Source organism: Ixodes scapularis, unplaced genomic scaffold (assembly GCF_016920785.2).
Source record: "Ixodes scapularis isolate PalLabHiFi unplaced genomic scaffold, ASM1692078v2 PGA_scaffold9__187_contigs__length_104089568, whole genome shotgun sequence".
NCBI lineage: Eukaryota > Metazoa > Arthropoda > Arachnida > Ixodida > Ixodidae > Ixodes > Ixodes scapularis.
Window position 1 is genome coordinate 10,925,201 of NW_024609884.1, and position 23,707 is coordinate 10,948,907.

The following is a 23,707-nucleotide window of genomic DNA, read 5'->3' on the forward strand; positions in this document are numbered from 1 at the left end:
TAATTTTGCCTTCACGAGCATGATGTATACTTAGCATGTGCAGCATGAATATGGTTTTATATGATCACCAGCCAGTGTTAAACTTTAAATAAAAATGTTTTTGTTTGAAATGAAAATGTCTTGGTTTTGGCTTACTGCGGGGAAAGTAGAACACTGCCAGTGTGTGGATGGGTGTTTTTTTGGTCCATGGGAAGGGTAAGTTCCATGCTTTCCAGCATGGAAGACTGCTGAGGGAATTGTTCAATTTGATTAACCTTGCACCACAGTGGCCATTATTGCCGATTTGGTTATTGCATAACATGTTTTTTTTAATTGTGGCTTGGGGGCTGGATTCTGAGGTAAGTTTGACTGTAGGCTTCAGTCAAGCTTTGGATTATGTTTTCAAGCACCTGGTATCGTCGTCTGTGTAAAAAAGTTGAGGTTTATGTGCCGGTTATTGCTGATTTTGGGGTTTCTTTCCTTCGAGAGACTTCTACCTCTGAACATTGGGACCAGTCATCTGTAATCATGTCACCAGGAATAAAACTTGCAGCTGGCCAGTTTGCCTTCTTTTTTTTTCTTTTTAATGTAACGTGGCTTCCCTGTTTTCGGACTGGACAGCGACTACACGCATTGCCACCACTGTTTTGCACTATTTCAAGGGGACCAATTACACGTGCCTTGTGTGGTTTCTCCAAGGTGGTCCAGTATCCGGCCAGCAACAGCCAATGGGAGGTCATGGAATGTCGGGGTACGCCTCTCCCCAAGGAAGAGGGGGCGGGCCCCCACCACCACCCTCTGCTATGATTGGTCAGCAGCAGCCAATGGCATCGCAGATGCAGCAACAGCCTCATCATCAGGCAGTAAGCACAGAACTTTTGAGGCTTTGCTGTGGAAACTTGGTATGTTCTAGGTCCATATGTACCCGAGTTTCTTTAAGGTCCTTTACTTTTTGTAACAAAGACATGTTTTTTTTTCTAATTTACTCTGTTTGTTTATTAATTGCAGGCATTCTGTTTGCGTGCTTCTGTTTATTGCAGTCGATGCAGCATCCTCAAGCCAATCAGCAGCATTCAGCAATGAGTCAGCATGCTCAGCAGTCAGCAGCCCAGCATATCCAGCAGCAACAGCAGCAGCCACATTCAGCACAGCAGATGCAGGCTGGAATGGCTCCCAGCCACCAGCAGGGGCAGGGCCATCAGCTGTCTCAGCACTCCGCTGCTCAACAGGGTAGCACTCAGCAGGTTAGTGCAATCTTGAATTTCTAACTCATATTTAAAAAAGAGAAAAAAAGAGAATTCTTGGGGTAATGGGATGGAGTCTGTTGGATAAGGTAACTATGAATTTAATGAGTTTAAAAGCACCATTAACCTTGCAGAGACTAGCTCTAATCAGTCATTGGATCTCCTATGTCTTTGATATTGTAAGTGGCCTGAGCTATCAGTTGAAGAATTTTCAGTGTTCTCTGCTTTAACTCTAAATGCTATTCCACTTTCGGCAAGTTTTGGTATGACTTCACCTTTGTTTTGGAGAGGGGTCTTTTCAGGGGACCAAGGAACAATTTTTAACACGGAATCTATTATATGGCTGGCACCTAACCATATTCATTCCCCAAGCGAGGACAGAAGTGGATAAGCCGTCTGCCAGCTGAACGCTGATGCGGCGCTCGTCTTCTCACCGATTGGACACCACTGCTAGCCGATTGTCTCCTCGATTGCATCCGTGTTATTCCCAGCGGGGTGAAAACATCACGTGTTCAGGCATATAGCGGCTCTCCGCTCCGTAAAACAAGCACGCTCCAGGCTTCCCCAGAGAAAGAGCCCACGAGAGGGGGACATAAAAGCAGTAAAAAAGAAGGTGCTATGTTAGACGTGTTCACTTTGCCACAACGGGTTGAGGTGGTTAGACTATTTGGCTCTTTTTTGCCGCGAGCTGGTATCGGGGCTCTGCTCGGTGCTGTCGCGTTCCAATTGTTCTGTTTTCCGCACGCTCCGTCTAATGCGTCCCACGTTCCAAGAGGCTCTGAGAACATTGCGTTTACACTGTCACCACAGAAGGTGGCACCCACAAGTAAAACATCCATGAAGCTATCACATGCCTACTGTGTATGATGCAGGGCTGCTTCGTGCTATCCAGTCTCCACGTGTGTACACACTAAGGCCTTGTTCACACAGCCGTCTTCCCCCATCCCGGCGTGGTGCCGGACAGCGTATCCATTGGGGGAGAGGTACTTTCGGATCGGTTTGGGCCTCAAATTTCTTTGCCGGAGCCGAAATATGCCGTAGGACGATGTTCTACGTCTCCGGCGCTGACAGCTGCCGAGGTATGCCGGTGTCCCCTCCCAACGTGGGACGACCAATCCCAAAAGAGGAAACTTTAGCTCAGTCTGGCAGATTTTCAAAGGTTGGGTTCGTCGTTGGGGCACAGTACGGTCGCAGGAGCGGGGATTAACCATACTGTGCCCCAACGACGAAGTCAATGAAGCTCTTTTCAGTAAGGAGTGGGACGACGCGTGCAGTTTTGTTGTTTACGGCTCTTGAACAACAGTCATACATAAAATTAGATTTACTGCTGAACTGCTGCTCGAAATGGTGAGACCAGGTCGGTTCCTTTACGATAGAGGTAAATGCCATTTTAAGGAAGAACAAACAAAGAAAATATGGCGGTCGGCCATCCGGGAAGAAATGTGTCATAACGAGTGAAGGATGCAAAATGTGTTGGCAATTGGTCCTGTCTTTTTCGTTTCTAGAACTAAAGATAAGTAACTTTTTTTTAAAACATGAAAGATTGTTATCGCCAACCCATATGCAAGCTCCCAGAAACAAAGGAGTTGCGACAGCACCGATCAATGCCTATTGTCTGCTACATTTGGTGATCAGCGCTGCTACAAAGTAGTTACAGGGAGGGAGTTGCAAGATTGGTGGTAGAGATTGAGGGAAGTATGAAATTGTGCATGAAATTAATGGATTATACTGGTTACGCAGACTAACGGGGTACAAAAGTTTGTTGCAGAGCTTTGAAGAGAGGTACAGAAAGGTTTCTAGGCTAGGTGGCACAAACTACCGCTTAATATAGAGGGTACAGCCACCAGCATCTGTCCATCCATCCATGTAGCCACTGCCGGCAGCGGGTTCGCCTTTTTGAAGGCACAGTGGGGGACGGCGGGTATATCACTAAGCAAAGTGTTACCCCCCCCCCCCGGTTCCCTGGTTCAATCCCCACCCCTGCCCGTTTCAATCTGTATGAGCATTGTACCGGCGTGCGGTCGTGTATCACTACTGTGTGGTGCACATTAGAGACCCCAGTCTAGCAGTGATATTTCAGTGGCTGAATTTCTCGTCACCAGCGTAAACCAGTGTTGCCACATCTCGGAGGCAGACTGTCCTTGCGCTGTATAAACACGAACATCAAATTTGGTTTTTAGTTGGGAGCTGCAACATGCATTGCTATGTTGGTCTGATTAGTTTGAGGTCGTAGTGTTCGCTGTTTGCCAAATTCTGGTGAAATGAAGTATTGCAGATTCCTTTTTTGTGTCCTACTAAAAGCCCACTTTTCATTTTACTTTTGAACAAATTAAAAAAAGTCAACTTTTTTCGAGTGATTCAGAAGTAATCTGTAGATAATGCAACTTTTTTGACAGGCAGGCGTATCCTTTGGTTCCTGCAACTTTTCTAGCTTTTAAGTGAGCTGAAAACTGTGTAGCAAAACTGCTTAGAATTGTTCTGATTGGCAAAAAAAGAAACAATAATAATAATAATAATCTTTATTAGCACTAGAAGCAGACTGTGTCCTGGGGGGCGTGCGAGGCGAGAGCAGATAGGCGAAAGCCCGTACGCGTGAGCGTCTGCTGGCCAACCCCCCAGGAAACAAACAATAAAAACAGAAAACAAGCAATCAGAGAAACAACAATCAAGCAACCAAAAAAAAAAACAATCACAAATTAAAAAAAAAAAATCCAAGCAATAAATGCTATTAGAGCCCAGGGTGCCACATAGAACAAGAATACTTTATTGTCTTCATCTACTACTAATTGGTAGTCCTTGCCAGTTGTGCACTGGGGAGTAGGTGGCAGGAAGTTCTACCCCACAAGAATAACAGTGTAAGATTGTATGGCATGATGCTCCAAAGCCCATCCAAAATATGAGGGGCTAAAAAGAATCTGCTTTTTGGGTTGTCTTATTTTGACCAAGATGTCCCTTTTTTAGTTTGCCTGTTCTACTACACTATTTTCTGAAGATGGCAATGCAGTTTCCCCTCAGGCAGTAGAATCTTTTTATGAACAAATCCCATGCATCTGCCTGTCTGCAGAGCGCTCAGAAGCCAATAATCGTGAGAAACTGGCGGAGTGCAGTGACTGGCAAGGCACTGACAACAATGGGGCTCGAAAATGCTATCTGTGAACGCCATTATTGGTGTCGGTGTAGTCCATATTTTGCATCATTGATGCTTCATCATTTGTTGGCGTCCGTATATTCATGGAACTAATAGGCACGGACTTCGTTCATGAAAATATTTTACTTGCTATGGGAAAACTTGAGGCTAATCTACTTTTTTGTCTTCTCTACAATCTAGATGCAGACTGGCCAGCAGCACCCTGGTCAGCACCCGGGCCAGCACCCTGGTCAGCACTCGGGTCAGCATTCGAGCTCGCACCCTGCTCAGCATCCCGGTCAGCACCCAAACCAACATCCCGGTCAGCATCCCGGTCAACATCCCGGTCAGCATCCTGGGCCCCATCCGGGACCCCATGCGGGACCCCACGCAGGCCCTCATCCAGGCCAACATCCGGGGCAGCACCCTAGCCAACACCAAGGCCAGCACCTAAGTCAGCATCCTGGCCAACATCCCGGTCAACTTCCCAGCCAACATCCTAGCCAGCATCCTAGCCAACACCCTAACCAACACCCTGGCCAGCACCCGGTCCAACATGCAAGCCAGCATCCAAGTCAGCATCCGAGTCAACACCCAGGTCCACATCCAAGTCAACATCCGGGGCAGCATCCAGGCCAGCACTCAGGTCAACATCAGAGTCAACATCCGGCCCAGCATCCGGGTCAGCAGCACTCGAGTCAGCATGCAAACCAGCATCCTGGTCAGCATCCGGCTCAACATCCGACCCCGCATCCGACCCAGCACACGGCTCAGCACTCGTCCCAGCATGTGGCTCAGCATTCCGCTCAGCAGTCAGCCCAACACTCTGCTCAGCACTCTGCTCAACATGCTGTTCAACAGCAGCAACAGCTTCAGCAACAGCAGCCACAGCAGCAGCAGCAACAACCCCAACAGCAGCAGCAGCCGCAGCAGCCTCAGCATTCGTCCCCACCTCCGGTGGCTTCGCCTCCTGGGGGACCTGGGACACCTCAACAGGGGCCCTCACCGCCGTCTCAGCTGCAGCAGCATCATCCGCCATACGGCAGCCAAGGTGAGACGCCTCGTCCAAAGTTTCCTTCTGGCATGGCCCCAGTACTGCCTCTCTTTCCGGCACCTGGTTTCAACCATATTTATAAGTTCCTGGAATTCCGATTCACTATGTTTATGCCCGAGTCTCACTAGAGCGACAAACTGAAACAACCGATACCGACAAGCCTCAAACACGTGCAGCATGCACTCGAAGTTATCTTTGGCAGGATTGCAATCACTCATGCTTACTTCATGTGCACCGAGAGACTGCAAGCCTGCCAAAGGTGCTACCATCGCGTGCATGCTGCTCATATTTGAGGCTTCTCAGTGTCGTTTGTTTCTGTCTGTCGCTCTAGTAGGACATTAGTAGGTATGCGGCGTACGCTTCTCGACTCCTTCATCAAAGCAATTAAGTGCTACCTCTAGTTCATGTGACCAGGCCTTATGCTAGAGGCAGTGTTGGGAAGTACTTTAAGTACATTGTACTTAAAGTGCTACTTCAAGTGGGTTTAGGAAACTCATACTTTACTTGAAGTTCATTATTGTAAAAACCCGAGACGAGTATGTACTTGTACTTAAAGGATTTTTCTCATACTTTCCGAGGAAAGTACAACTCCCCATTTCAAAGTGCATTCCCCAAATTTATTTAGGTGAAATTAACCCTTTAACCACCAAGTTATTTTTAAAAAAAATGTACAAACTTTACCAAATTTTATTTCCACATATTCTTTCTTGCGTCGTTCTGATATTGCAAATACATTACTTGATTGGTTTCTGATTAATATTAACACAAAACTTTTAAAAGAAAAAGTTGATTTTTATGGAAGCTTTCCCTCAGTGCATGTAAAAGTAATAGAATAACACGTGCTGAACTGTGCAGTATTCATTTGAACTTACGCACCGTAACAAAAGATCAAGTGCCTAGACGTTTCTCCATACTAGCGCTAACAAATGCCTCTCAACTTGCGGTTTGCCAACGATTCCTTGCAAAATTATTAGCGCAAGGAACACTATCATCTCTTCGCGGTCCACCGGTTTCCATGAAGAACCCCGCGCTGCAAAATGCGGGACCGCGTAGCGGTTTGCCTCTTTCACAATGAGGTCGACAAGGTCCCAATAAAAAAAACAAAAAAACCTTGAACCAGCCGAGAATGTCTTTTTCGTCAGTGGGTTGCTGCAGAATCCCAGGCACTACACAAAAGGGGAAACCTCGGAGGCGCAGGTGGCGGGTTTTCAGTGTTTACGCGATTTACGCTTTGCCACACTCGAACACTACCCAGCGCGTCGTCTTCGTCACTGTAATCGTCGTCCAAGTTCGTTTCGAATTCAAAATTTATGTCAGACTCACTTTCAGAGACAAATTCGATGTCTTGTTGTTCGAACCGTTCGAACTGCCGCAAGAGAGAGCCCGTTTCCGTGGGCCGTCACCGGCATCACTCAAGGGTGCTGCCATTTCTGATCACTGTTACAAGGCTAGATACACAATGGATGGATGGATGGATGGACGAACCTGTCTCGTGTTTGGCAGTGAAAACAAACCCTCATTTTGGCTGGACGAGTGTGGCTCGTCATTGGCGATATTGGTACAACCTTCCATGACGAGTGCAGCTCGGGCCGGGTGATTAGAGGGTTAAGCTCTTCAAAGGACCATGCGCTTGCATTCTTGGCTTTCCCAGTACTACACAGCTTCTGAGGTTGATTATAAAAATTTACCAACCTCTAAAAAAAAAATTGAGGACATTTAAGCATTTTTTATGAGTTGTGAATGCGAAAGCATGAATGTCGTTCTTCCGCTTCCTTGGTTAGTCTGTGGTGTACTGGCGTGGATGGCGACGTTTCGCTACTGCCGGGGTTGCGGCCGACGGCCGAGCATGTGCTCTCGTGAAGTGGCCGCGCCAGGCTGAGCTCGGCCGTGCAACCTCTCCATAGTCTGCCCGTTCGGGCTCTGCTGGCTCTGCGGCCAGCCGCTCTTTCTTACCGGAGGCCAGGCTGCTGCGCCGCCATGGAGGGGGCTTCTCTGTGGGATGGTTTTCCTTAGAACTACGCCGCACGGCAGCCAATGCCTCGTTCCTTGAAACTATGATGCGCGCCAGCCATTGGGGTCCTATCCATCAAATTGCTGCTACAGACGACAACAGGCTTCGCTCCATTGGGACAGGGGAGTTTAGGTGCCGTTTAGCACGGCTTTAAAAGCTGATAACACCGGTTCGCTTTATGGGACAGTTAATGCTTTCGCGTTAAAAATAGCATATCATGTGAAAACGCACTGTCGTCTTTCAAGACATCATCCCATCATTTCTTTGAGTGAAGTAATGATGGCTATAAGACTGATACAATTGTGTTAAATAGTTTGTTGGCGAGAATAAAGCAACTACTCTGACCACTTGACTTTATCCGATGTTCGCCATTTCAGAAAATAACTGCTGCACCCCCATATTACCCTGTGAGCAATGCATACCAGTTAAAAAGAAAAAAAAAAAAGAAAAGATTACTATGTAGGGGAATGGAAGGTTGAATTAAAAGTACTTGTACTTTACTTTGAAAGTACACTATGTTTATAATACTTCACTTGAAGTACATTACCTCTCATTTACTTTGTACTTTACTTCAAGTACTTTTTTTATGTATTTTACCCAACACTGGTTAGAGCTCGGGGAATTGGTTGTTGAGAAGTCTTAAAGGCCAACAAGCAGCCAGAAAGGAGGAAACTCTTTGGACTCCTCCTTTCCATTCGAGAAAGGGGGAGACCCTCCTCCTTCCTGTGGAAAGAAGCTCGGAGAACCCCTCTCGTGGGGTGAGGACAGGAGAGTGTGAGAGGAATGGAGAAAAGGAAACTGGGATCTGGTTTTCTGCCCGGCAAGACTATTCTGTAGGTCAGCCTTTAAAGGGGTGATGAAACTAAATTCTAGTGCTAATTTTATTGTCTAAATGTCAACTATATTCTGACAACACCACAGAGACACCAATATTTGGTTCGAAAAGACGCCAAAACTTTCATTTAAAATGAATAAACCGATTACCAGATTGCACCTGGTTGATGTTCCCAGAGCTACTCCGAATGTCGCTGCGTCCACTTTCTCATAAAAGCAGTGACACTTTGTGGAAGTATGGTGGCAAGCTGCACTCGTGCACTCTTTGTCGAACTTGGCTGAACCGAATTTTCCTTCACACCCGTACCTATTCATCTCTTGTGGGTAGAGGGGATGAGACTGAGGAGGGGAGGAGGGCAAGGAAGTTTAAAGCGCAGGGAAGTAACTTTTTCGTCTCTGCTACATTGCCCAACCAGATCTCAGGCACCTCGAACGGCTAGGTTGTAATGCATTGACACCACCAAGTGGCGAAGCTTATAACCACGCCAGCCTCCCATGACGCATTGCACTCTCCAATGGCTACTCTTCGAGCGCTCGCTAGAATCAATTGTTAGGAATGTAGAAACGAAAAATATAGCCATCTGTTCCAAATACAAACGTGCGATTGTCATTAGCAGATATGGTTGATCATCTTCAACCTATTTCTGAACGTGAGAGGTATATTTCAATTTTCATTTCAGTATCTCTTTAACGTGCTGTAGCTCGGAGTATTTAAAGCAGTAGCTTATAAAAGGAGGTGGTGGAAAAGCGTTTGTAATACGATGGTAGATTGAAAAGTTTCCGGAATGAAAATGAAAACAATATAGTAGTATACTGTCGACGGCTTATTTTTCGCGGGCTCAATATTTCGCGATTTAGGTCAAAGCTGAAGTTTTAGAATAATTTGCAGGTTCTAATTTTCCCGACATGGTGGCGTCTCAATATAGATTCCAATGTGTTTACATTTTACCCGAATTGTTTGCGGGACCCATTTTTCGCGATTTGTAGGCGATCCGCGAAATAAAAATTGGGTCCTCTCGAAAAATGAAGTCGTTTACAGTATCTTATTTGGTTTTACTTTATTTTTCGCCTTAATTCCCCCGAAGCTCGACACACTTGGTCCAGCGTTTCTCCAGCTTTTCGATTCCCTCCCGGAAGCGAGTTTCTTTGAGGTCCCCAAAACAACAGTTCACAGCCTCTATCGCCTCTTCATTCGACAGGAATTTCTTTCTAGCCAGGAAGGTCTTGAGCTTCGGGAATAGGTGCAAGTCTGAGGTAGCCAAATCGGGTGAATACGGTGGATGCAGAAGGATTTTGAGCTTCAGTTCTGTCAGTTTTTGCTGAGCGACTGCACTTGAATGGCCGGGAGCATTGTCGTGGTGAAACAACACCTGTTTCTTGACCGTTCCCATGCGTTTTTCTTGAATTACTTGTTTCAGCTTGTCCAGAAGTGTTATGTAGTATTGATCAGTAACAGTTTTTCCATTTTCAAGGTAATTAATGAGCAAAATTGTCATACCAAAAAACTGATGCCATCACCTTGTCTGCCGACTGAAAGGTCTTTGCCATCTTCTGAGCCGATTCACCGGGCCCAGTGCATCGTTTCGGTTTACTTTTTGTTTCTGGCATGTAATGGGTAGACCCAGTTTTCATACGTAGTCACAAATCGTTGCTTGAAATCCGTTGGATTTGCCTGAAACACTTGCAAACTGTCGGCTGACATTTGGGCTCTAATGCGTTTTTGCTCCGGATTGAGCAAGTGCGGCACCAATTTTGCAGAAGGTTTCTTTAATCCCAATTTTTGTGTTAAATATGAACAACTCGTCCAGAAGAGATTCTCACTGCTTCCTCAATTTCACACACTTTTATTAGGCGTTCTTCCAAAACCAAGTGATGCATTTCATCCGCAATTTCTGGTGTGGTAGCTGATTTTGGACATCTTGAATGGGGTTCATCACTTGTGTCCATGCGACCACGCTTGAATTTGGAAACCTAAAAACTCTCAGTGAAAAACGAAGGTGATGATACCCCAAGAAACAGCATTCAACCTGGATTTCACACGGTCGCAGTTTTTTCCTTCAAATAAAAAATATTTGATGATCGCTTGTATTTCGTTTTTATCCATCATTGAAAATGTTAATGGTTTCTCGACTAGGGAATGCTTGTCAAAGCTACACTTTTTGAGATATCAGTCTGACATTTGTTGGATGGATGAATGGATAGTAATGGCTATACCCTTTGTAACGGGCGGCAGCTTGCGCCACCTAGCCCAACATTTCGTCATCCCTTCTTTTTTAAAATTTGTATAAATTTTGTTCTAACACAACTTTCCCCCTCGTCCCTCCCCCCTTTAAAGTGTTCCCATTGCTTATTTTTATCTTTATTTTCACCCCTCCCTAGATTTTTTCCACCAATCTTACAACCTCCTCTTAGTAGTTACGGCAATTCTTTCCCTATCCATTCGTCCATCAATGTCTGCAAATCCCAGTGCCCCCTCCAAATCTGTAGTCATCCCCCCCAGGGGGTGGGACAAAACCCCGTTCTATAGTTTCCCTTTATCAGTTGCATACGTCGCATAGTGTCTATTTCCTGAGATTTAGCCCTATATGTTTTCTTTCTTGGCGCCCTAGTTCTAGCTTCGAACAGCAGTGAGCTCCTCAGTGAATTATCATACAACTGTTCCTTCTTTATTTCTTGTTTTTGTGCCCTGTATATTGCTAAAGCTGATTTCCCCTGCATTCTCTCTTCCCATAATTTCCTCATTTCCTTTATTCCCTTTTCTTCTGATATGCTCAGATCGGCCCCATCTCGTTGAATGTAATATTTAGATCTCAGCTTGCGGGTTTGGTTTGTCCACTTAGTGTTGAGACTTTTCATATATAGATGCTTGTAAACTTTCCCTGCCCACCATGTTTCCTCAATTTCAGCTAGTCTTTGTTCAAATTTTACTTTACTGATTGCTTCTCTACTCTTGAAAGATGCCCAACCCATATCCCCCTGTACTCCCTCATTTGGTGTATTTCCATGTGCCCCCAATGCCAACCTACCCACACTCCTTTGCTGCATCCCTAAACCTGCCTGGATTTCTGACCTCATACACAATACTGCATTCCCAAATGACAGCCCTGGCACCATGACTCCCTTCCATACACCCCTAACGACTTCATACCTACTATAGTTCCAGTTCCCTGTGTTTCATAATAGCTGAATCTCGTTTCCCCTCTTTATTACAATATCTTTGTGTTCTTTTAAATACTTTCTTCCCTCATTTAACTATACTCCCAGATATTTGTACTTTTCTATGTGTTCTATCACTGTGTCCTGTATCTCCAGGGGTTCCCCCTTCTCATCATTGAAAACTGTTAACCCGACTTGTCCCTACTGAAGTTTAGGCCTAAACTGTCCCCTTCCCAGCTGCAAATCCTAATTAGTTCCTGTATTGTCTTACGACTTTCTGATACGGGTAGAATGTCTCCTGCATATATTAACCCTGGCTATACTTGATTTACTTTATGTCCTTCCTCCATTTAAGTCAGGTCAAAACCTAGGTTGCACTGCTCCTAATCTTTTTTCCATCTCACTGAGGTATATATCCTAAAGAACAGGGGAGACAATGGCACGGACCGAATGTAAACCCGGAGGTTTCCAACACGGAAAGACACAGAACCCGTTGTTAACTCGGGTTCTGTGTCGCGGCGGCGGTTCGACTTCCCCATAGAGTACAACATCAATAAGCAGTGCTATTTCAGCATGACATATTTCCTCTTTGGTGTGTGGTGTTATGCCTGCCCTTTTAGTGTTGTGATGCAAAATCTGTCTGTGTCCTCTTAGGCTCGCTGAATCCTCCGAACCGGTCCAGCCCCACTCCAAATCAGAGTTCTACCTCAGCCGCGAGCGCGACTACTCAGAGCTACGGGCAGCATGCTCCACATGGGCAACAAGGTACATTGGGGGACAGTTTCATTTGGACTGTTGTATGCGAGCTTCGTGAAGTCTCTCTAGAGCCATCAGCCATGAGACGGAGCAAGTGATTCTTGAATTTTCCTCCAACTTGTTAGAGGAAAAAGTTTAAGTCTTGCTGTGGCAGGCAATAGTTGGCATCGTCAGTGGGAACTGTTAAAGGTACCCGAAAGCTTCATATTATTACATTCTTTTTAAAGCAATGTTTCGCTTTTATTTCAGTTTTAGAAATGCCTCTTCCATTTAGGGTCTGTGGGCTGAGCGTTATACATGTTTGTCTGGAAACTAATTGTGAGAGTTTGCCATTTTTGTTTTGGAGGTAGCTTTCTTTTTCATGTGGACGTTGGCACTTCAGCTTTCTTGCAAAAGGGGTAATCATTTTATACTAGCACGCTAAACCTAACTCTGTGCAACATGTTTTTTGTTTTTTTTTCTAGACAAAAAGGACTAGGGACTGTAACCGTAACTGCAACCCAAATCGAAAACCGTTTAGGGAGCTAAATTTTTTCAGTAATCATAACCGAAATCAAGCTGATAACTAAGTTTGACATGGACCATAGCCGGAACCGGTACAAATTAACCTGTAATCAGTATATTAAATCGGTTCGGCATTTTATTTTTACAATTAACACATTGAAATTTTGAAGTGGGATCTTAAAGGGGCACTGACACATCAAAATCATATTTTTTTTTATTATCCGAAACGATTGAAAACGATGCCGGGACATTACCCTCAAAATTTGAAATTTGGGAATTCAGTATTTGTGAAGTAAAAAAACAATTTCCAAATGCCGAATTCGAAGTTCCCGCGCGATCGGCGCCGGTGCCTTGACGTCAAAAATCGCGGAGACCTGAGAGTCGACTTTCTTTCACCACCCCCTGCTGTTGCCATGGCGACCCAAAGCGAGGAGGAAAGGAGTGAGCGGCGGCGTTATTACGGCGGACCGGTTTTGAGCGGTGTCGCCTGTTTTCCGTTGGAGGATACAAATCCAGGAGACGGCACCACAACGAACTCCCGATTTTTGGTATTTCAAAAAGAAGGGCCGTAGTGCGTTCGCAATTGCGTTAAAAAACATGTTTTACGATTGCCGTTATTAAATGTTATAGAGATGTCGCCTACAAAGCTTCTAAATTTCCTGATTTTTGACGTCACCGATCAAAAGAAGCGAGGAGGCGAGAGGCGGGAAAATCAAACGCCAAAAATAAAAAGGCGCGCGCGCGCGTGGGAAAATTTTTTTTCGCGATGCGGTTTTTTTTGCGTGTCTATGACTGCAACTTGCATCGTTTTAGACAATAAGAATAAATACGACCTTTGGGGTGTCAGTGCCCCTTTAAAGGAGCTATGCAACGATTTTAACGTTGAAAGAATTGGCATCTTCTGCTTTTGATATTGTTCACCTTGTCATAAATGATAGAAAACACACCTCCTTTCATCGAAATATTGCGATTCCTCCGCGTAATAGCGAGGCAAAAATTAGAATATTCCCCGACCAGCCGCTGCGAGCGGCGGCCATGAGAAACACGCGGCGTGACGTCAAAGGGGAATCTTGTAGAAAGATAGCAAGTTGTGTGAATACCTGCTCGATAAAAGGTTAACTTTTCTATAAATCTTGTCGTTCCAACATATATATAAATGCGTCAAAAACCTGGTATCATCGACAAAACTTTTATTATACGGAGTTTTAGTGGCGCCATCTATCCTAGGTCCACAAAACCGTCGGCCCTCTCTGCTACCGCAAACAGCCGCCAGAAGCCAAAGGGGGAGGGGGACAGGGCCGGACGGGCTATGGCCGGACCCGGATGAGACTCTCCTCCTTTCACCATATTGTTCGCGTGGCACCCGCCAACACGTGGTCACGCGGTCGCGGGCGGATGAGTTCTCGCTGCTCACTGATGACTCTAAAGAGAGAACTTTTCCGGAACCCCGCGCCTACCCCCTCAACATCACTGCGCACGTGACCCGGAAGACGATGTACGAGTTGAGAGGCGGCAAAAACCTGGATCTTTTTTATTTTTGTAAATAAAAGCTAGGGTATCCAGGCAAAATCTGTTTTCTGTAGTTCACTTCAGAAGTGTCAGGCATCAACTTCCACAATAATTTAAGCAAAGCCCTGAAATTGTTGCACAGCTCCTTTAAATTGCCATGGGCAATTTGTGGGCGCATGCGGCGTCAGCGAGTGGGGCTCCCCGTTATAAACGTCGCGGGTTAATCTTAACTGCCAGGTTAATAGGCGATCCACCTTCAGTGGACATGCAATTGACACAATACTTCCAATGGATTCAGTTCTCTTCCACACCTGTTTTGTTTAGTCTTCTTCAGAGGAAAAGTTGTAAGTTATGGTAAATTCCACTGATAGTTTCGGATCGGTTTCCAAAATCCACGAGGGAGTAAAACAAACGCTTTGTGGAACTCACTCCAGGTTGTTGAGCGGAAGATAGTCGCATTTTTGGAGTGACCCGCCAGAGATGGCCTGTCATTCAAAACGGCCTTGCTTGAACTTGCCTGTGCTCGACCTTGATGAGCTGAATGAAATTCTGACGATCAATCATTGCTGTCGCTATGCACCAGCTGAAGAATTACCCGACACAAGTCGAGCGCATTATCCGAATCACTGAGTTGCGCGTTCACCACCTTCCCATACATTTCGGCTGACCCAGTACGGTGGGGCACGCACAGTGATTGGCAGTGGTGGAGCTTGGATTGTTGCTAAGACATTTTTCATTTCATTTCATTCATTTCATTTATTTTTTCCTCAGGGCCCGAGGGCCCTGAGGATACAGAGGTTGCAAACTCACACTTACACAGTTGTTGCCTGGTCTGTTTTTGCTGTATTGCACAAGAAAACAGCGGCGGCATGCTGTGTACAAAGGCAAAGGACGAACATGCCTAACCTTGCGTCTGCTTCCTTCTGCGGATTCTCTGTCCTACTCTTTCTCGTTCTTCCTGTCAGGATTGCAGATGTCAGTAATTATGATTTGCCATGCTCAAGACCCGCTTCTGCACCCCCTGAACCACACAAGGTGGTAGCATACAAGACGCGATGCACACACTGCCCGTCGCCACCTCGAGTAAACAGCCGACCGACCGGACAGGCTGGGCCCGTGGCGTGTTGCGCACGGTGCGCCGCTGTCGATTTCTGGAGAGATCTGCCAATGTTGACGGAGCAGGCGCAGCGTGGTCGGAAGTGCTCCATGGAGCTGGCGCTGCTACAAATTTGCGAGCAGAAAATGACCAATTTGAGCCAGATCTGCCAGCGGAAGATGCACGCTCCAAATCTGTAAGCAGAAACATAAAGAATGAAGGATAGAAATAAATTAACTCTTTCAGGTTTGTGACCAATAAAACCTGACATTCAGGACTGACAAGGAAACAGCGCACCCTCAAAACAAGCACTCTAAGCTTTCATGCACACAAAAAAGAGCCACTTACACAGCGCTGACTGACAACTCTACGTTATATTTACAATTTTCGTTTTCGTCTTTCTTTGGGACTAGGGTTTCTATGGCATAGAATTGCCCTTTCCTTCTTCCTTCTTTTTCCTGTGTTTTTGTAATAGGAAGCTAAACCATAAAATTATTGTATGGCTAAGTACTCTAATTCTTTGTTGGATAACATTATGGAAGGAGTGCTGACACATCTCTCCTTTTGCCTGGCAATGTTCTCCGCTTCCATGATTTCTCTTGTCAGCTTGTCATAGTTCCTGCCTAACACTGGGCATTTCTCCAGCTGCGCTGTGCAGCCACAGTCTCGGCAGTGTATTCCTAGGTGTCTGGAGTTTTTGTTGGTGATAGTGCAGTTGTGCTCACGAAGGCGATCGTTGACGCACCGTCCGGTCTGTCCTATGTATTCTCGTCCACAGGATAGAGGGAAGGAGTAGACCACCTTTTCGGTGCACTGTATGAAGTTGTTTTTATGTTTCTTTGTGCACTTGACTGTGGTTCTTGTGGGTGTGTTTACTCTCTTGCACAGGCTATGAAGTTTGTTAGGGGCTGAGAAGACGATGTCCAGGTTAACTCGACTAGTTAAGAGCGAGCCTGACATTCAGGCTCGCTCTTAACAAAAAGGAAAAAAAAAAGACGTTTACAACTTCCTGGTAATGCCGATTTAGAGCGCAGCTCTTGAGGAGGAGGAGGAGGAGGAGGAGGAGGGGAGGTGTACTTGTCACCTGGTGTACTTGTCACAAATTCTGGCAAGTGTCCCGCTGTACCCAAAGTGCACCGCCATTGGGTCGTCGTTGCATCCTTGGAAGACTTCTCCTTGAAGGCTGTGATAACCAACAGCCATGCTGTGTTGTTGTCGCCCTCCTTGTACAGTGCCTCTAGTTGAATGGCAAAGGTAGGCAGAATTCGTACGGACGTGCGAGAACCGTACTCTCTTGTCCCTTTAGGTAGGTGCTCGATGAGTGCTCGCAGTTCAGGGTCGTCTCGTTGACCTCCAGAGTGCTAAGGAAACACTCGTCATCATCGTCGTACCATGGCCTCGACGGACCTGCCTGCATCGAATGACGCCGATTGCCCTTGACAGGCAATTGGCATCATTGTGCTTTCGGCTGGACTTGTATATCACGGTCATGTCAACCTCCTGCAGTTGTAGGCTCCACCGGGCAAGGCGTCTGGAGGTTTCCTTTAGATTTGCGAGCCAGCAGAGAGAGTGGTGGTCTGTGACAACACGGAAAGGACTCCCTTGAAATACAGGTCTAACTTAGTTATTGCCCAGATGACAGCAGGGCACTCCTTTTCAGTCGTAGGGTGGTTTCTCTCTACCTTAAGGACGATTCAGACACCTGTGCGAGTTCTATTGAGTGCGGCTGCAACGGCTTGCGACGTTAATCCTTTTACGGGTTGCTATGGCGACGGGATTTTAAAGGGGTCATGAAACGCTTCTCCAACTTTTTCCTGTTTATCTTTCCTCCTCAACTCATAAATCACACATTCTACCAAGCAGTTCAAGAAGACTGAAAGGGGGGAGCCCCCTATTGCTCGGACTCTCGTTTGTGTACCTAGACACAGCCATTCTCCCCCTAGAAGATTAGCCCGTCGCTCAAAATTCAGACAAAAGTTGCTTTCCCCATCCCTTTCACCCCGAAGCTGACAGTGCTGTGGAAGCTACGTGCTCGTTCGTCCAGCCACACTTCTACCACATGATCACGCTCTCACGCGCATACCCATGCGCAGAGAATGAGGTCAGGTGATGAAAGGGAGGCGGCTGATTGGTACGGCAAGCGCTTAGCTTCCACCACAATGTCAGCTTAGGGGTGAAGGGAATAAGTGAGGTCCGGTGTCGTGTGACGTGCGTTTGGACCCGGTGACGCGTTTCGGGGACCGCGGATGTATCGCAGTGAAAAGGCAGAGAGCTTACGAAGGGAAGGAGGTATGAAATAGTCTGCTGTGGTTTCAAATTTTCGTACCAAAAGTCGGGCTTTTGACTTTCTACCTTTTTTCTTTTGGCCCACTAAACGATGTGCTATTAGTAAAAAATAACCAATCTAAATTGATTTATCCCAGCCCGAAATTTGTTTCATGGGCCCTTTAAGCTGCTTACAACCACCCCGTTGCCATAGCAATCCATAAAAAGATTAACGTCGCAAGCCGTTACAATTGCGCTCGGTTGGACCCGTGCAAGTGTGGGAAACAGCCTTTAGACAGCGTTAGACTTGGGTAGGCGATCACTTGCTCAGCGTCCTCCTGCCTTTGGACCAGTATCACGCCAAGTCCGGTGTTACTGGCATCCGTGTCAATCTGTTTCAGCAAACTGGTCGAAATGGCCAAGAATCGGGGACATCTGGAGTCTTTGCTTGAGCTCGTCAAATAACTGCTGGTGTTCTTCTGTCCACTCAATCTTTACAACATCCTTTGTGAGGTGTGTCGGCGGTGCGGACAGCTTTGCGAAGTCTCGAACAAACTGCCTGTAGTAGGCACAGAGTCTGATGAATCTCCTTATGGCCTTCTTGTAAGATCGTGGCGTAAATGCTGTTACGGCGTGCGTCTTCTCGGGGTCAGGGCGAACACCTTCGTTGCTCATGACATGGCCCAGGAACTTTAGTTCATCGTAGGCAGACCGACACTTTCTATGCTTAAGTGACAGGCCGGTGGTCTTCATGACATCAAGCACGGCTCAAAGTCGTCTCGGGTGTTCGTCAAAATTCCGTGAAAATACGACATCGTCGAGGTAGACGAGGCAGCTCTGCCATTCCAGCCCTGCCAGCTCAGTCTCCATAACATGCTGGAAGGTGACTGGTGCTGTATAAAGTCCGAATGGCGTCACTTTGAACTTGTACAGTCCGTCAGACATGATGAATGCAATTTTCTAGCAGTCGCGTTTGTTGACTTCAATCTGCTAGTAGCCATTCTTTAGGTCCATCGGCGAAAAATATTGGGATTGGCACAGCCAGTCTAACTTATCGTCGATGTGGGGGAGCGGATAGATGGCCTTCTTAGTCACAGCGTTCAACCGATGGTAGTCCACGCAGAACCTCAGGGTTTCATCCTTCTTTACAAGGACGACTGGGGACGTCCACGGACTAGTTGAAAGATGTTGTCATCGAGCATTTCCTGGACTTGGTCTTGAATCACCTTCAAGAAGACTCGGTACCGCGACTGTTGGACAGGGTGCAAATCGTCGTCAGTAACGATGCGGTGCTTCGCTACCGTTGTTTGTCGCACCCTTGACATTGTGATGAAACACTTGTCAAACTCGCTCATAAAGTCCAGCAGCCGTCCTCCTTCAGTAGCCGGACGCTTTGGGTCGATGTGAAGTTCAGAGGACGGTGTTCTCTCGTGCTGGGATGAAGTCTCCTTTTCCGAAAGTGCAACGATTGTGGCTGAGTTCCGGAGTTCCTTGATCTGGCCCATGGCGATACCTTTCGTTGAATGTTGCGGCTGTTGTGGGAAATTTGTAACCAGGACCATGGCATGCCCGTCTTGAAGTTCTGTTACTCCTCTTACGACACCGATTCCTCTTTCTAGAAGCAACTGGACATTTCCCTCGAGCAGAACTTCTTTGCAGGTAGCTTCATTGGTTTCAACGAGTACGAAAACAATCGACTGCAGTGGTAAGATGTGGTTGCGAGGTTTGCGAGGACTTCGACCACGGATGACGTCGCGTTGGGCGCTTTCGGTGGTGGGGCAGGTTTTTGTAGCGTCGGCCGGTTTGCTCCCAGACTCATGACGGTGCCATACTCGCGTAAAAAGTCCATTCCAAGGATAATGTCCCTAGCACAGTCTTGCAAAACAATAAACTTCACGGGGCAGATCTCACCATGGATCTCAACTCGTGCAGTGCACATTCCAATCGGCGTTATTAGGTGGCCTCCTGCGGTTCGCATTTGCGGGCCATCCCACAGCATCGTCACTTTCCAAAGACTGCGTGAAAGCCTCCCACTCAAGGCTGAGTAGTCTGCTTCGGTGTCCACGAGTGCCTATGCATCGTGGCCGTCGATGGTCACGTTGAGGCTGTTGGGCATCGTTGCAGAAGTGTCGCTCCGATGCCTGACGTCGGTCAAGTGGGAGCTCTCCGGCGTTCTTGGAGGCTTTTTACGTTGTTTTGGTCTACGACAACTCCACATCCAGGGGTTGCTGTGCTTGGGTTTCCCAGCGAGGCAAGGGCGACAGGCTCTCCCGACGGGAACAACGAGGGGGTGATTCTTGACTTGGCGGGGACAGCAAGCCGGATCCCTTGGTCAGCTGCTGCACTGGGGACGGCGAACGACGGACTTGCTCCTGGAACTCTTGTGGTCGTTCTCCGTACCTCGGGCATGGGTCATTTGGTGCAAACCTGCAAAGCCAGAGTTACTTGTAGGGGCATTGACAGTACTCGTGGTTGGCTTCCCCGTAGTGGTAGCATACCGGGCGTTCATCAGCCATTCGCCACACTTTGGTCTTCCTTGGTGCAGCTTGTTCTGGGCGGACGTGCACCCGATCTTTCTGGTGTCGGGGACACTGCGGCGCTGGAGGTTCACGTCGTGGGCACACCATGTACAGACGCCGGGCTGGTGGTGGTGGTTGTCGGACCATTGCGGCGTGGCTTAGAGTGGGCTCCTCCGGTGCTGCTACGGTAACGGGAGCCTCAGACTGCAAGGCTCAATGAACCTCCTCTCGCACGACCTCGGCGAGTGAGAGTGAGGATCGACAGCGAGTAGCATCTTGCGGAGGGGAGCTCTTCCCAGATGATATCACAGACGATCTGCCGTATGCTGCCGACACATATTCAGGTCCAGTCGGGAACATGCGACGGTTGGAGCAGCAGACGTGCAGACGATTTGGTGGTAATGGCTTGCTCGGGCTAACAGTGCGCGCTCGATGTATGTGGCTTCGGTCACAAAACTGAGTCATCGGGGCATTGCGGACTAAGCCTCCGAAAACTTCACCCTTTACATTAAGCATGGGGACGCAAAGTTTTTTCTAATCGGCGGCCTCCGGATCGGCTCGGGCACTTAGGTGCAGGGCATCTTCCACAAAGCCAATGACGCTTTTGTTGCGGCCTTGCGTCCTTGCTCGAAGAAGGTCCTTCACTTGCTGCCGACGGTGATGGTTTATGAACGTCTGCTTCAATTCAGCGGTGCAGGAATCCTTTGAAGTAAAGGAAGCTTCATGGTTCTCAAACCAGCGCCTTGCAGTGGCTTCAAGCGAGAAGTAGAGGTTCTGAAGGCACCGGTCAGTCATCCATTCATTGTGGCGGGCCACACTTTCATAATGCTGCAGCCAGTCCTCTACATCCTCGTGGGCTTCGCCGTGGAAGGGCACCGGAGTGACGGGCGGGAGACGGCGGGTAGGGTAGTCATCGTCGCGGTCTTCTTTAGCTTCTGCGGCAGGGGACTGAATTCCGGGGGTTGGTCTTTGGTGCAGCGGCTTGCTCAGGCTTCGGCGTCTTTTGCGAGGGGTAGTCTTCCGGGTCTGAGCACCTCACTTGGCCGGTGCGTCTTCTGTGGGGTATGCATCATGGGCATAGAATGCTATACCCTGCACTCTACCAAAATATCACGAATGACGATGAGGCGACGAATGGACAGACAGAAACTAAATGCTTAATGTGGCAAACTTGTGCCGGAAAAAAAAAAAGAGAAAAGAGACAATGTTGCAGGCTTCGAGGGTAGCATACTAGCAGGATCGGGCGCTGGAGCGCGACTGACTGCACGATGCAGCACAGCTTTTCTTAAGGCTTCCCTAAAAGCCTAGAACATTTGACCTTAATTGTTCTGGAACTATACTTTTTGACCATGAACAAACTACATTATCCTGAAACATTATACAATCTTCTATTAACTTGGGGAAAGATAAAAATAAGAGGCATGGCAGGGATCAAACCCAAGCCACCTGCGTGGGAGCGAAGCACACTGCCGACTGAGCTACGCCGACTTGGCTACGCAGGCGGCAATATTGGCTAACAAGTTCCATAGCAAGGTTGGGCAGTACCACCAGACTTGTACACGTTACTGAAAAATAGTAAGGAATTACATTTACGATTACTCGAGGCTAAATTGTAATTTATTACAATTACAATTACCTTCCCATGAAAGTAACTGACCGTTACCCCAAAAAGTAATCCGTTACTTTCGTGGCGTTACTTTTAACAATATTATCCTCAAGCAAGAAACAAAGTGAAGAGGGTTATTCGAGTGCTTATTGTTGCCACCTGTTCCATTTAATGACCTTGAGTATTTTGAGCAACAGCTGGCTCTCGAAAGTCTCGTCAGACATTTTGCGTTATTTTTTACTCAATATATCGACTGCTACGCTGAACACCATTTGAGCTGAGGCATTGGATGGGAGTGCCATATTGTGCCTCACGAATGCTTCATGCTCTGCATTGAGCTTTTTCAGCGAAGCAAGGGAAGCACTATTTACTTAGAATGTAGAGCAAAATTTCGTCGTTGCAGCCGTTTCCTGCTATTCGAAAGATTTAGTAGATCCTTCCAATACCTCTGATACCCGCGATAACGGTACCCGATAACGATATGATTGATACGCAAAGACGGCGGTGAAGTATCGGATATCGTTATCGGAGTGATGGGACCAATTTACTAAAATTCTCCATTGTCTAAATCGCGAAGCTGTAGAAGTCATCAATAGCAAAACATAGTTGTAACAGTAAGGTGATAATTAAATAATAAATAAGGTTTGGCTCGATATTCTTCTTCCTTTGGTTCTGAACGGTTCGAGCCTCACTTGAGACGTTGGTGGATAAAAAAAGTTTCCAGTATATAAATATAAGTAATAAACGAAAAAAAGGAAACTCATAACAACAATTAATTAGAACGTCGGTTAACACAAGGAAATGTAAACGCACGTTTTCCGTGTGTACCTTTCTTGGTGCCGTTCAAAAACGCATGGAGCACGGACCGACTGAATTTTACTCCGGTGTTCTCCAGATAGACGTCCGCTGATACCACGGGCAGCAAACGGTAGAGTACTAGAGCACTAAGTAAGCCGCGCTATGGCCCCACTCATGAGTTTCACTCTCTCATCAAGCCAAAATATCAAGTCGACGTCAGCCACCATTATGTTTTATTTGTAAAAATATCTGCTTGAGATAAGATGCGTACTGCTGCGGCAAAGCAGGAAGAAGAAAGGAAGACTATTACCATTTTCTTAGTGCTCGCAAAAAGCTGACTCACAAAAAGGGTAGGGTAGACGGAGCGTTGTCTCATGTTGGGACATTATGAAAATGGTCCTAGTCGCTATAACCGAGAAGGACATTGTTAATTCTTTTAAGTGCACTTACCGCCTCAAGCTTCTCGAAGACGTGCACAATCACTTGCCATCCTCCTCTCCCCGTCTTCGATCGCAAAGAAAAAACAAAGGGAGTAAAAAAAAAATCGGAAATAACTTGCCCCCCCCCCCCCCCCCCTTTTTTTTTGTAGAATTGTTTATTTGGATTTTTTGACATTGATGTTAGGGTCTAAAAAAAAGATAGATTCAGGGGCTTGGTGTTGCAAAAAAAGGCTTTGCGGAACTGAAAGTGCCAAGCCTCGCTTTGCGCTGGTCGATTCGCGTGACAGTGCCACTGCGCTCAACTTTCCAAAAATGAAAAAAAAAAAAAAAACTTTATTTAGAATGGGGGGAGGGGGGGGGGGGGGGGGTTGGTTCTGACAAAAAAAAAATGTAACGGATTACAAGGAATCCGTTACGTAAAAAACGTAACGGAATTACTTTAAAATTACTCTAGAAAATATGTAATTAATCTGTTACTAAATTACTGATAAATGTAAGGGATTACAAGTAATTTCGTTACTTGTAACGGATTACGTACAAGTCTGAGTACTACAATACAAATGTATCGCAATAGCATTTTAAAATTTGCATTTCTATATTCTCATAAAATTTAATTGTATTTTGTATTTCTATATTAAAATGTATTTTTGGATGTATTTCTACTATGGGGGGGCTATCGTATCAGGGGCCCATGCATATTGTTACAATTTTCAAGGAATCGTTGCTCTCCAAAACAAAATTCAGGTTGAACCGGTTTCCTTTCTTTTCTTGATTTAGAGGTGGAGGGTGCTATAAAGGGTATGCTGAGG

General features: G+C 46.6%; 1 protein-coding gene across 4 annotated transcripts in view; it reads left to right on the top strand.

Moving 5' to 3' along the window:
* Positions 1-23,707, top strand: part of LOC115317958 (glutenin, high molecular weight subunit DX5) — a 53,391-nt gene that overhangs the window by 24,690 nt on the left and 4,994 nt on the right. For 2 of the 4 annotated variants that reach the window (XM_040213817.3, XM_040213818.3), the window contains 4 exons: positions 679-842; positions 1,020-1,223; positions 4,552-5,401; positions 12,060-12,170. In XM_040213817.3, coding sequence (XP_040069751.1) covers positions 679-842; positions 1,020-1,223; positions 4,552-5,401; positions 12,060-12,170 — 1,329 coding nt within the window. The remainder of the gene's footprint in view (positions 1-678; positions 843-1,019; positions 1,224-4,551; positions 5,402-12,059; positions 12,171-23,707) is intronic. The other 2 variants (XM_040502193.2, XM_040213819.3) reach the window with 1 other exon arrangement.